Consider the following 14,076-nt stretch of genomic DNA (forward strand, 5'->3'; position numbering starts at 1 on the left):
ATTCTCCACATTCCCATATGCCAGAAGAGAAGAACAAAGAGCAGGGGGAGCCTGACATCAGTTTCTGCACAACAAATGTATGTTGCCCTGTGGAATGAGATTAACAAAACAGTGTCTGCTCTGTTCAGTAGAGAAAGCCAGCACACAGCATTGGCAAGATCACTATCTGGACACACAGGCATGCCCTGCCAGTGTTAGACACAGGAGTGACACAAACTCTGCACTGCTCTTGCTAGGCGTTGATCAGCACTTTGTTTCTTCAGTCCAACACACCTCTCTGGAATCCTTAACACGCTCTTAACTCAGCAGCTAAATCATAGGACAGAAGTTTTACAAGAGATTTAAGTGTTTGCTTAGTTTTGAAATCAACCCTGATGCTACTAACGTGATGTGTAATTATATCAAGAATTAATTTAAATCCACTGACTCCAGTAAAGGTGTTGCTTGTAAATGGAAATTTCTAGGGCTCACAAATGGACCTTTTTCTGCTAACATGAATAAAGGAGTTGCAACTTTCTTACAGAAGGAATACACTAAAATACACCAAGTTGGTGTGTTTTGAGATACATAAATTTCTCCTACTAGTGTCAGAAAGAATCTTCACTTTAAAGTATTTTAAGTGAGCTGACCAAGTATGTTTCCACATACTGTTCTACATGGCAGGCATCTTCATTACCTGCAGCTATGTTTATCTTTAACATTATTATTTGGAGGGGTACATGGACCAGTACCCCTCCAAGTATAGAACTACTTGCATAAATGGGAGTCTAGGATCAAATTCATTTGGCTTCTGTATAAACATATATCATTTGAAACCTAAAGCTATGTTTTCAGGAATGAATTACTATGAAGACAAAAATATAAAATTAAAATAAAAATAAAAAATCAAACCAAAATAAGCCTTAAACCATCCAATGCGTTAGTTTAGCCACATAATGAATACATGCTTCTTAGGGAAGGCACTGGAGAGGGTACCTGTGCTTATGGCACCTGCCCCCACTTGCTTGCAGTGATGCATGTGAAGGGCTGCCTTTGTAAAACATTTCCTGGTTATAATGCCTCCTAGTATTTACAAGGTCGCAACCACAGCAATTTCAGCTGTACATAGAAAAGTGTACTTTTTTTAATTTTTCTTCCCTACCTGTAACTTTTTAGATGCCTGATTCATTATCAGCTTCCCCTCTGTTGTTTTATAATAAGTGTATATAGACCAGTAGCACTAGAGTGGCCTGTCCATCTCGGCCAAGGCTTTCAGACTGGAGGTGCTTGTTTCTGGGCCCAAAATCCTTGCGGACATCTAAAATCTACTAATAAATAACCCAGGGTCAATCCAGAAGTAATAACTTGAGTCATGTCTGAAGTTTGTACAAGGATTTCAGATTCATACCTGAAAACCTGGGTAGCAGCATATCTGCTGTCCTTTTTGGTCTTATTTGTCCTCCTGATGTTGGTGATAAGATAAAGAGCGAGGCTGGCAGAATTTGCTGCAACTTCTTGGTCTGTTTGTGGCGGTGCCAACAAAGGTACAAGAGATGTGGTGTCGTGGCTGCACTCCACGTTTCATTGCGGGACTTAGCAACTCCTGCCTTGTTATTGCCTTTCAGAGCTGTCCATCAGTCTGAGTGATTGGAGGGTAAGACAGACAACTCCACTCCCTGGACTGCTAGAAGGACTTTAGAGCTTCAGTTTGCATTTTCTCTGCTCTGTGCACTTGCTAGGAGAAAAACTTCTTTCCAGCATGGCTGATAGGTAAGAAAAAATCATACCAATCTTCTCTAATATGAAGGGCTGTGGGGACAGGACATATATGTCTGGGAGATGTGTAAAAGAAAGCTGCATGAAATGCAACACTCAGCAATCCTGCTTCCTATTTCTGTTCTGTTCCTGTACCTTTCTGAAAAGTTGGTGAGAACTAAAACAACAAGTGAATCATAAACTCTTTAAGCTAAAGTAAAGTGACATTTTGCTTGAATAGAGAGGATAATGTAGAATCAGTTCTCCAAATCTGCCAAGCAAATGCTCACTGACTGCTATTGGCAAGGCATTTTCTTTTCCAACTACAAAACCTGTCTATTTATCCTTTTGTATTTCAAATGTCAAGTTTCAACAAGAAAAAATGTCACTGGGCTTAAGCAAAAGACATGCACACTGGCATAAGAAGAAAATTGAAAGAATTGCTTACATCTTCAGTTAAACCTATGAGATGATGAATGTATTTCACAACATTTAAACCAATTTTTTTGAGGGTATGAGAAATGTAAATGGTTGCTCATCAAGCTTTCCAAATGCTTTATTTCTCTATGCTAAGTTTAAAGGATTTTTTAAAATTGGATTCTGTTCAAAGGTTCTCTGAAGATAAATTTTCTTTAAAGAAGATGATCAACAAAACCTCTGCAGGGCTCTATGTGACCCATTTGCAATACATGCTTTTCTTGCTTTGACATCGTTGACTTGCTCACACGACTCTCCACTGACCCTTTAATTCTCTCCATTTCTAATAAAACCTCTAATAAAAGATTGCTTCCTGGGAAATGATTTGTACAGAATGAAAGTGTCATAAAAGAAAATGACTTGGAAAAACTGGCACATCACCTGAATGTTTCACGTGAAAGCTACAATGAAATGTTGATACCATCTTCTTTTGCGCTAGCTATACTGCTGTTACATTGGAGTTACTATTGCAGAAAAATCTCCCCCAAGAGCTTTTCCAGCTCTTACAACTACAGGCTAAGTGTTCTTGTTATTAGAATGGTGTTTTTCACACATAGGTGCCTCTGGGCTAGACTCCCAAATGGACAAACCCCAATTGGCCAGATATTTTGCATAGATATGTTTTATGTGAATGTACAAATCCAACAGCTGAGAGGTTTCACCATAGAGAGGGCACTGAATTAGCGACATAAATAAATAAATAAATTATCTGGTTTTGAGTCATGCATGCAACATATTGAAAATCACAGGGCAAATATGCAGTATTCTTTTTCAGAAAAGCTTTACTTAAATGCTTTGTGTCATGGATTTGCATAAAGGTGTTGGGCTTCTCTTTGAAGTTGTCTGACTTCATACATATAAGCTAAGTTTCTGGACCTTTTTAAAAGAAATATGCTCCAGAAAGAACTTTTACAAGACGACTATGTAAGTTGCTAAACAAGTTCTTTGCTTTGGCAGTTCTTTGCTTTCTTTATTCAATGTGTCAAAGTGTTCTGCTCTATTTGGAAATTAAAGGGACAAGAAAACAGAGAGGAAGAGTCCATGCTGATATTGGAGTAGCACCCAGAAGAGAAACACAAGAGAAAAGACATTTTATTTTATTAAATTAAACGTGGTATTCTGTAAGCTTTCTAGAGGAGGACAGATGAACAGAGCCCTACAGTCCTTTACAAACACAGTGCAAATCTGCTGAGAACAGACTAAGAATAAGCAGAAGGTATTGAAGGGATGACAGATTTCCTGTATAGAAAAGAGATGCATACATACTAAAATATATGTGTATAAAATACTACACATATAGTACAAAATTCTAAACAAAAAAATATTGATATCCCCCCATTACTCCCCTTCCCCCCTCCCCCCCCCAATATTTCACATACCTTGGAAGTTCAACAGGCAGCAGGTTCTTATCCACCACTGGTAGTTTCTTCCAAGGTAAAAACAATATCAAACATGATATAGCAGCACTCAAGCAAACTGGATAAGCTGATGGAAAGGAATAGCCAGCAGGAGGGTCTAGATCCTAGGAGAATAGTGATCCAGTAAAATTAGGTCAGTCCAAGGGAATGCAGATGGTGTTTGGAGTTTGGAAAATATCTCTGGTACTGTTCCATGAACTTGTTGATCCTGTTCTTGGGATATCAGCTGAGCTGGTGACTCTGCTTAAAGTTGGTTTGTAAGCTCTTTTGAGAAGGAATTGATTGCTCTTCTTATGACTCTGGAAAGAAGACGGATATTCTACTGAAACTGAATAAAAATGCTGCTGGTGGTTGCTTCTGTGATATGCCGTGTAGCTGACTTCCCGTGAAGCTGAGCAGTTGCCTTGTACAGGCTGCACAGCCAGTATTGATAATGTGACGCCACAAGACACACTTCTGCTGTAAGGGCAGAGCATGAGGCTTGGGCAAGGGCTAAATTTATCTGCTTTGTGTCAGCCTCCTTCTGCTGCACTGTAAGATCTACGCAAAAATCCTCCTTCATAAACACATTTAGTCCTAGCAACAAACATATCCTTTGGCTCCCATATACCAGAATTTTTAATCCTTTTCCTTCTTTCAGTTATTGACACCTATTCAACCCCAATTCAAGCAATTAAAGCAATCTTGTACATTTTCCACCCGTGATCTCAAAGCAATGCAGAGCCCAAATGACAGCAGATGGTCAGTGCCTCCAGTGCAGCGGAGGTACATGGTGGCTCAGATCCTGATTGCAGGCAAACTCAGGTGTGGCCACTGCAGTATTTGTGGTTGACTGCCCTGCTGTGGGAGGTTGTTTTCCCCACACTAAACAATACTGAATATAACATGAATATAACACCTGTACTTTATGCTCCTCAGCTGCTGCAGCTTATCCTCTGGTGCATTAATGTGAACTGACTGCTTTGGGCTCTTAACCTTGGGATATGAATTCCTTTGGGCAACTAGCTCTCAAGGAGTTAAGCACAGACTACTTATCCTCTTCAGGATTTTAATCTTAGGCTGTATGAGCTCCATCCCACAGCTACTGCTAGGCTCTGTGGCAAGATGGGGACTTGATCTTGTACACACCGAGACCTTGATCTTGTACACACCGAGTCTGCATATTTGCCACCCTGAGCCAAGGACTTGTCATGTTTTTGACAAAATGCTGTATTCTGGTGAACTTTTTCTCATTATAATGTCATTATAATGTCATTATAATACCAAAAAGCTACCCACCTCCAAGGTGCAACCACCCCTCACTGAGCATGTGCTCTAAATTTCTCAGAGCCTATGGCTTTAAACAAAAGTGACAAAACTTTTTACCAGTCATAACCAAGATATGCTTGACTAGAGTCACTCAAGCTCCACCTAAAAGAACATAATATAAATTGGCTTAAGAGAGAGGGAATGTGAGGGAAGACACCATTGGGACTTCTGGGATCAGCTGATGGGTTGAGTCTCTCCCCCCACCCCACCCCCACCAGGATGCCTTTAGGTAAAATTTGAACACTTGATTGTACCAAGTGCCTCCCCAGGAAACTTAGAAATCTCTGTAGAGTCTTTGTACCTTTTAAATGTGTTAATAGCCAGACTGTGTACTTGTGTATTTTATGCATGCTAGCTTGCTTTTGCAGACAGTGAATTTATTGACAGAAATCCAAAGAACCTGTGTACAAGTTGCTGTAATAAATTGCACTTAATTACATTGTTCCTAGCCATGATAGTTCTCATTGAACATGACTAGAGTGAGGGCATGCTACATTACTGGTGAATCCATGACCATGATAGCTCCATATCTTGAATCTGACCTGACCCATAATGGTTGATTGGCTATACCTCTGTCCTGGTTTCAGTTAGCACAGAATTAATTTTCTTCCTAGTAGCTGGTGGAATGCTGTGTTTTGGCTTAAAATGAGAAGAGTGCTGATAACACCCCGATGCTTTAATTGTTGCAGAGCAGTGCTTATACTAAGCCAAGGACATCTCAGCCTTTGCTCTGTCCTGCCAACGGGCAGGCTGGGGGGTGCAGTAAGAGCTGGGAGGGGACAGACCCAGGACAGGTGACCCAAACTAGCCAAAGGGGTATTCCATACCATCTGACGTCATGCTAAACAATATATAGGGGTGGCTAGCCGGGGGGAGGGGGCCGGACTGCTCGGGGTTAGGCTGGGCATCGGTCAGCGGGTGGTGAGCAATTGCATTGTGCATCACTTGTTTGTACATACTATTATTACTTTCGTATTATCCCCATTGTATCATCATTATTATTATTGTTATTATTATTTTTGTTATTTTTTTTTTCCTGTCTTATTAAACTGTCTTTATCTCAACTCACGGGCTTCACTTTCCATTTCTCTCCCCCGTCCCAGAGAGGGAGGGGGGAGGGTGAGCGAACGGCTGTGTGGTGTTTAGCTGCCGGTCGGGTTAAACCACGACAACCTCTTAATGCGACAGTTTTGCCTTCTGTTTTGTTGAGTAGTGCTGCTGTGTGCTGGTAACAGTCTCCTGCTTGCCTCTGGTTTGTACATGGAATCTTTCTGAACGAAACAACATCACCTTCATTTTTATTTCACTGCGTGGAAAAAATGGTTTGTTAACAAAAACTTCATTAAAATATATTCTAAAATAACATCAGAGAAGACTGGCCTTTTTTTACAGATTACCTGCATTTAGATATTAACATTGACAATAAGCACCATGGTTTTTATAGCAGACTGATAACAAGGTGTGGGGAGAGGAGAAAACTTCCCTGCTGACACTCTAACCATGTTCAGAACATGGTTAGAGTGACAGAAGACTCTAAAAGTGACTTTCAAAAAGAATAGTATGTGTCTTTTTTAACATGCATTTCTCTGGATTTCTTGGCAGGAAGGCCTTAAATCATGAACTTTCTAAACTTTTCAATGAGATGTGGGATATGGACGTTAACCGCTTTATGCCTGGGAAAGACTATACAATTGAAGTGCCGGTAACTAATTGCTAAGTAACATGAGAATTAAAGGCAGGATGGTATTGTAGGAAAAAGTGTCTGTGAAACTGCCTTCTGCTAAAGAGTTGCCTATGCTTCATCATTTCCTTTAATGGCATAGGCAAGACTGATGAAGAAGCACTTAGGAGAGGGAATAATACAGAGAACATGTTAATGGACCATGCTACCTGGAAAATGGTTACAAGTGGCATCTCAAGTGTCTGTCCTGGGGCCTGTAACATTTAATATCTTCATCTGTGACCTGGAGGAGGAGATGGAGTACAACCTTTCTGTTTTTTCAGATGAAAGAAAACAGTGGTGATACAGGTGGTATGCTCAAGGTCAGGGCTGCCCTTCAGCTGGGCCTAGGCAGGCTGGAAGAACAGGCTGAAGGAGCGTCATGAAATTTGACAAGAAAAAATACAAATGGAACAGGATGCCCAGAGAAGTGGTGAAATTTCCATCTCTGCAGGTTTTCAAGACCCAACAGGATGACAGCCAGAACAACGTGGTCTGAATTCAGTGTTGATCATACATTGAGCAGGACTAGAGATGTTCTGAGGTCTGGATGTTTCTGTGAGTGTACAGTTGTGCATACATGTATGTGTGTGTATGACTGCTTGCATGTACAGTCTGGGCGACTTCCCATAAGGGAGAAGTGGAGGCAGGTCCAAAGCCATTCCTGTTGGAGTAAAGGAGTAAACTGAGGAATCAGTCTCACCTGAAGAATATGGAATAGCAGAGCAGTGTGGGTGAGGAGGGTTTCAAGGTTGTTGCTGACACTCCTACAGAACTGTGAGGGAGGTGTGAGTATCATATTTGATGAGCAGCCATTTCATTCTTTGCCAGCTCAGCGTGGTACAAGCATGACCATGTGTTTTGGCCACAAAGTGCAGCAGGTCACTGAGTATTTGGTAACCAATTTTGTATTCAAAGTGCTTACACTCTTTACTGCAATGTTATATAGATATATATCTATATCTTCAATGTTATATAGATACAGATGTTATATAGATACAGATATAGTTTTCTATTGATAATAAACTTGAAAGAAATGTACCTCCAGCCCTAATGTGTGAGGGGAAAGCTTCTCCCACATATCTTCCTCATTTCTCAGAACAAGGCTCTAGGTCTCCCTTGCCCATGTTAATTAACAGCTGCCTGTCTTTTCTCCTCTTTCCTTGAGAATGCCCTTTGTGAATCAGAGACCTGAAAATCATCACAAAAGCCACCTTTCTGTTTTGGATGCACTTACTGGCACATTGATTAAAATGCCCTTAAACATGGCTGGATAGAAGTCTTTGAAAACTCCAGAGCACAACCATGCACCAGTCCAAAGCTGCCAGAGCTGCACTGAACTGCTTGCGGGGCAGGTTTGGTACTTAGGAGACAAACTACATCTCTGCTGCACTGCATGGACTCATAAACTGTATGCAGTGGGTACTGAGAAGAGACAGAATGTGTCCAAATCTCATTTTTCTTTGTTTGTGTTGGGAATCAGCCTTGGCTCTACATTACTCCTCTATCATTTGTGGTGTATATATTTCAGTAGCAGAGCTGGCTACTGTTCATAACTGAGCTATCATGTGGGTCATTACAATCATCCATGAACAAGTGTCAACAGAAAAACTTCAGATTTCTAGTGTGTCAGAAGTCATGTCTTTTCTCTTTACACTGATATTTCTTCAATAATATCTTCTCTTGCTTTTAGGATGACCATTCCTAACAAAGTGTCCTGATAGGATTATGCTTTTTGTTCTGATTATTTTAAAGGCAGCCACTGTCACCTCTAAGAACATATTGCTTCTATTGTTATTTTACTCTGGTGTTTCTCCTAGGGAAAAGCAGGTGCCGTACAGCAAGGAGACAGTGCTGTCCAGGACAGTGCAGCCAGACATCTGTTTCACAATGTAAATGAAGATCGCCTGAAGAGCATAAAAACGTTCTCAAGTGAGACCTGTTCTTTTGTTAATGGTGGAAGTGACAGGAATAATCCATGTTGTTTTTATGTGTTTACAAGAAATACAACAGTGTATATAATTTGGATGGTCAGATGAGAAGGAAGCGAGGTACATTGGGCTACATGTCATTTGCAAGTAGTTTACCTGATGTTTACACAGAGGTTACCTGTATCCTCAGCGTCAGGAAGAACACCTTTTGTGTCATAGCAAGATCTGAATTCTTCTGAAGTTCTTCAACTACAAAGTGAAACGGATGAGACTCTCTTCATTATCCCATGTATTGAAAAAATGCCAGTCATCTTTTCTCCTTTGGCCACAGCTCCTGGCCCTCTCAGACAGCACTAGGTCCTCAGCTACGCCTTGCACTTCTGTTGGGGTTATACTTCAGGTTTATCTATCAATAGATGTTTCCTCCCCTGATTTTTCTTTTCCCTGGGTGAAGCTGCACTATGTTGCTAAGCTGATCAAACTGCTGGTCTAATGGGAAGCACCATTCTTCTCTGTTTCCCCACGCTTCTCTGAGCCACACAATCCTACCCTGTGGTACAGCTCTGGTACTCACTGAATCCAACCTTGAGTCACTTGAGCTGGCAGGGAATGACTTAGTTTTGACCTCAGGCATTTTTCTATCAGTTTAGTATGATTCATCATCCCTCAGAATCTACTGAGGGTAGAGCAGGAGCAGCTGAAGTGATAGGAGGCAGCAGCTGGCAAAGGGGGATACAAAGGAAATGAACTCATCTACTCAGAGGCCATGAGCTCAATCGCGGGTCACCTCATGCTGTGATATTCCTTTGCTGAAGTAATTCCCACAAAACCTTCTGCCAGCATAGCTCAAGTTCATAAACATAGGTCTGTAATTTAGGTGCTCAGATTTTTTTTTGTTGTTGTTGTTGTTAGAAGGTCATTATTGCATCAGCCACTTTGTTCCATAAAAGAGCTCAGTAGTGAGCAGTTTATCTTAAAAAGAAGTGCAGCACTGGTCTGGCTTTGAGCCACCTCTAGTCTACACCCAGCTCTGTACTCAGGAATGAAATCTGACACATAAAGGAGCATCTTTTTTTAAATGCTCTCAAGGCACTCACATAATATATGGCAACTTTTTTATGATGGTTTTAATGACTGGATCACAGGTATGATTATGGCCTGTTCATCAGAATGAACATGCTGGAAGTTTCTCTTTTTCTGCAGCCTTTATTTCCTTATTGGACAACTATGAGACATCAACTGGAATAGAAGAAGTAGTGACTCTAGAAGAAATAGCTGAAAACAATTGTTTTCTTGATGCTATTTTAATGACTGGAGTAATGAAAGTGAGTAACAGAAATGTTTTTTAGTCACTGAAAACACTGAATTACAAATTATAAACTTCATATGTATCTTTGTTTTTTCTTTCAGCTAGCTCATGAATATCTGCTTAAAAAAAAACTGGCAAAACCAAACCTTGCTGATTTCAAGTATCAGCTCTATGACATCTGGTTCCAGCTCTATGCTAGGAAAGAAGGAGACAGGTATGTCTGATGAATATGGCCCCTGATCATCTTACGCTATTTTGATTTATGCAACGGTAAGCCTGAATTCCATCTGTTACACGCAGAACTGGAAGATGGCCTCAGGATACAGCCCAAGTCAGGTGTTCAATGGTCCCACACAGATCATGGTTAAAGGCTGACTGATCAGATACAGACAACGTTGACCCTTGGGGTACACTGGTCTCCAGCTGGACCATGTGTCCCTAGTCACAGGCATTCAACTGCAGAAGTTCATCCACTTTTCAGCCAATTACATCATTTACTTTTGTAATCTGTACTTCATCAATTTGTCTGCATTGCTGTTACAGGAGACGATGTCAAAAGTCTTGCTAAAATCAGAATAAGCAGATGAGATACATCTGTGACTTTTACTAACCACTTCATCATCAAATAAACTTTGTGGCTAGATTCCACTGCAAGTTTTGTGCAAAGTAAGAAGAAAACCCAACAAACCCTAAAGTTATCCTAACAAATAAAGAAACTGTTCACAAATTAGCGTAGGCAAGCTTGTACATCTTCTTGCCTTTTGTCCCAGCCAATTTGAACTATTCAAACAAAAGACCTATATATTATTCTTCGGTTTATTACAGACCCGATTCTTGCGTTTTTGAACATGTTTTTGTTGGAGAAACAAGGCGTGGTAAACAGATTTTAGGTTTGCACAACTGGGTGCAATTTTACCTTCAGGAGAAGCATAACCAAATTGACTACAAGGGATATATCACTCGGAAGAACAAAACCAGGGTAAGAATGAGCAGGGCAGCCTAGCAAATAAGATCAATAGGTACACAGAGAAAAGCTGTGCTAATGAATCAGAACACCATGATGCAGAGGCAAGGTTGCATTTTTCCCTGTATCTACTGAGTCACATCCATAGTCACTGACATGTTCCCTTTCATCCTCTTCCTACTATCATTTGTGGTTATTGCACACACAGCATGTGTCTGTAATTCCAGACCCCTTTAAGACAGAGGCTGGGAGCAGATGTTTTTATTCAAACAAAATCCTATGGCAATTCCCCTGACTTTAAGTGAAACTAGACAGAAACCTGTTAATCTGTATGTCTTCTAAGGTCCAGTGCAGTAAATTCCAAAAGGTGCCATGACAGGAATTACTGAGCCCAGGCTACAAAAAGTGTTTTGCTGGAAAGGCAAGGTTATTCTTGGGCTTGTATAGTCTGTAGATTTGGGTTTTTATTGCTGGCAGATCTGGAAGCTCACCCCTTGGCAGCTGAATTTATTGGAAAGACTTCTTTGACTTTGGTGGCTTTTGAATCAGGTTATTTATTCCTTGCTGCTGTCCTCTTCTTGCAACTGGAAGTCTGTAAATCTTAGAGCTGAAAATTATGGGGCATAATCCAAAGAGCATTGGCAACTTGGAACCAGATTACCAAAAAGTGAAGCTTAAAAGCCATTTTGGGTTGTTGCACTTGAACTAGTGTGAAAGATAGAAAGCTTTGCCTATACCTACTCTGGGACAGGTAAAGAAAACACAGACTGAAACATCAGCCCAAAATGCCATGTTTCCTTAACAGCAGTGTTTGGTGGGTGATGGATTGGTTGGCTGGGATACCTCCAGAGCTGCTAGCCATGCTTTCTCAGTGACTGCTAGAACATAGCTTGGCTGCTAGGGCACTGGACAAACTTGGACTTTACAAGCAGGCGGGCATGGTTGTTTATTTTATTTTTCCTGGCAGCAAAGTGCTATTTCACTGTTTCTAAAGGAAACTCTTACCGGGATCTTAGGGATCTTTCTAATACCCAGAAAAAGACTGTCAAAGCATGACCAGTAATCTTTTCAGTTATGTTTTCTTACTAGTTAGAAACTCCTTCTGTGCATGCTCAGGATGCAGTAGTCCCAGGGGGGTCTTGCCTGTGGAGCCAGCCATCCACGGACGCAGAGTACTGTGGGTGCTGGTGACCCTACACCATTCCTGGATGTGTTGATGTGAATGGTGACCAGCTTGTGAGGAACATGAGCAGTGCCAAATGGGGCATGGGTGTAGGTGTGGCACCAAATGATGCACACATATTTCTTCACTAATTTACGAAGAGGATGCTACTGCTATGGGGGTCAACTGCTCTGAACCTAATTTGCCCAGGTATACATAAGCAGAAGAAATCCTAGTGCTCCCTCATGCCCAGATCCTTTTGTACTGAAACTATTTCAAACAGTAATGCTAATTTTTGGGGAATGGCAACACTACCAATGCTTAATTGATAAAACTGATCATGTATGCTCTATAGGACAGGGAAAAAGCTGCGCTCCAGGTCTGTGATCCTGGCATGGCAAGGATATGGTGTATCACATGTTGCTTAGGGCTTCCTAGTTGTAGCTCAGCTGTGGTTGAGGCAACTTCACTGTGGCACTGAGCTACTGAGATCCACATTAGGACTGCAAAAGGAGCTCAGAAGGGCTGGCATTCAATTTGTAACATCTATTTCCCACTGACTTTCACTGTAAACTGGGTGAGTCACTTTACTCTTGGTCTCCTATAAAAAAACTCATTATAATTTATTTGAACTGATATATCAATTTAACTGAGTCTGCTCTACTTTTCTGCTGACTAGTCTGCTCTAGCCTCTTTTTGGAGAAAAAAAAAAAAGTTCACTGGCTTAAACTGCTGTCCATCTATTGTCTTCAGTGGTGCAAGATTAGTTTAGATGAAGAAGAAAACACAATTCACAAACTGTAGAACCATAAACAGGATAATTTGTACCTAAAAATCCAGAATCTGAAATTGTAGGTATGTGGTCATAGCTGTGCTGGAGATTATCCCATTGTTGTTTGTTTGTTTGTTTGTTTAATGCTTTCAGCCTGACAAAGATGACCAAGTTTTGAGCATCCAATTCAGCTGGAAGGGCTCAGTAAAGCCAATTGGAAGCACCTTTATCGGTGTCAGCCCTGAGTTTGAATTTGCCCTTTACACCGTCATTTTTCTTCTGTCTGAAGAAAGAGTCACACGTGAAACAGTGAAGATAGAAGAATATGAGCTACAGATTGTTGTTTGTCGCCATGGGCACCACATTGGAACAGCATATCCAGTGCTCTGCAGCACCAGTAGTGAAGACCAGTAGTTACAGTGATCAGGCAACATTTACCTTTGTTTTGTTTTGTTTATTTGATGGAGGGGAGGGAGTAAATTGATGAGTTGTCTCATACAATTAATTTCTAGTACAAGTTTTTGAGTTGTTCACTTTTAGTCTGCAATAAAGTGTTTAATCAATAGTGTGACATGCTGGAGTGTCTGACCCACCTTGAAATACGTTTCTCCTCATATTAAAGTCTGTATTAAACTTGTATTAGCCTTCCTTAACACATTACAACACTATACTTTTCACCAGATAACAGATTTTAGAAAAAAGCCATATTAAAATTGATACACACATTTCTCTTATTTGTTACCTGCTGCATATTTGGAAGAACAAAAGCAATACGTTTTTTATACTTTTCCTTCCAGACAGGAACTTGGATTTGGTGCAAGCTGAACCACAGTACATTTTTTTTTTCTCTTCTCCTCATTTCATTAGAGGTTAATTTCAAATGCATTTTTCCTATGCTCAGGAAGCATGTTCAGCTGTGAGAATGATAATCAGATCAACAGTAAGTCTGTCACTGCTGTGGATCTGCCCAGATTTTTGCCTGCATACCACAGTAGGCTTTATCTGACCTAAGTTTACAAGTCCATGGTATAGGCACCTATGTTCCCATTACAGTCACTGAAGTCTGCAGTCATTTTTCTGCTTGTGTAATCTCTGTTAGGGTTAGATGAATGACCCTGTATAATACACTGAATAAATTCTGGGTAACAATAATCAGATGCCACTGGAGACACTGGTTCTCTTCCAAGACCTGGTCACTGTTCCTTTTGCTGATGAGAACATCTGCCATTTTTCTTCCAAAATGTATTCAATACTCCAGTGAAAGGAATGTGATGTTTTTCC

The 14,076-nt window shown here is 40.7% G+C and overlaps 1 protein-coding gene across 1 annotated transcript; it reads left to right on the plus strand.

Annotated features, from left to right (window-relative positions):
• Window positions 1-1,738: 1,738 nt before the first annotated feature.
• LOC311218791 (poly(U)-specific endoribonuclease-A-like) lies at window positions 1,739-13,209 on the plus strand (the record flags this gene model as incomplete). The annotated part of the gene is made up of 7 exons (XM_084301650.1): window positions 1,739-1,749; window positions 6,540-6,639; window positions 8,478-8,589; window positions 9,792-9,913; window positions 9,999-10,111; window positions 10,723-10,876; window positions 12,949-13,209. The coding sequence occupies 7 exons, from the start codon at window positions 1,739-1,741 to the stop codon at window positions 13,207-13,209; spliced, it is 873 nt and encodes a 290-aa protein (XP_084157776.1).
• Window positions 13,210-14,076: the final 867 nt, after the last annotated feature.

The sequence above is a fragment of the Netta rufina genome (assembly GCF_964035555.1).
Source record: "Netta rufina genome assembly, chromosome: 1".
Classification (NCBI taxonomy): domain Eukaryota; kingdom Metazoa; phylum Chordata; class Aves; order Anseriformes; family Anatidae; genus Netta; species Netta rufina.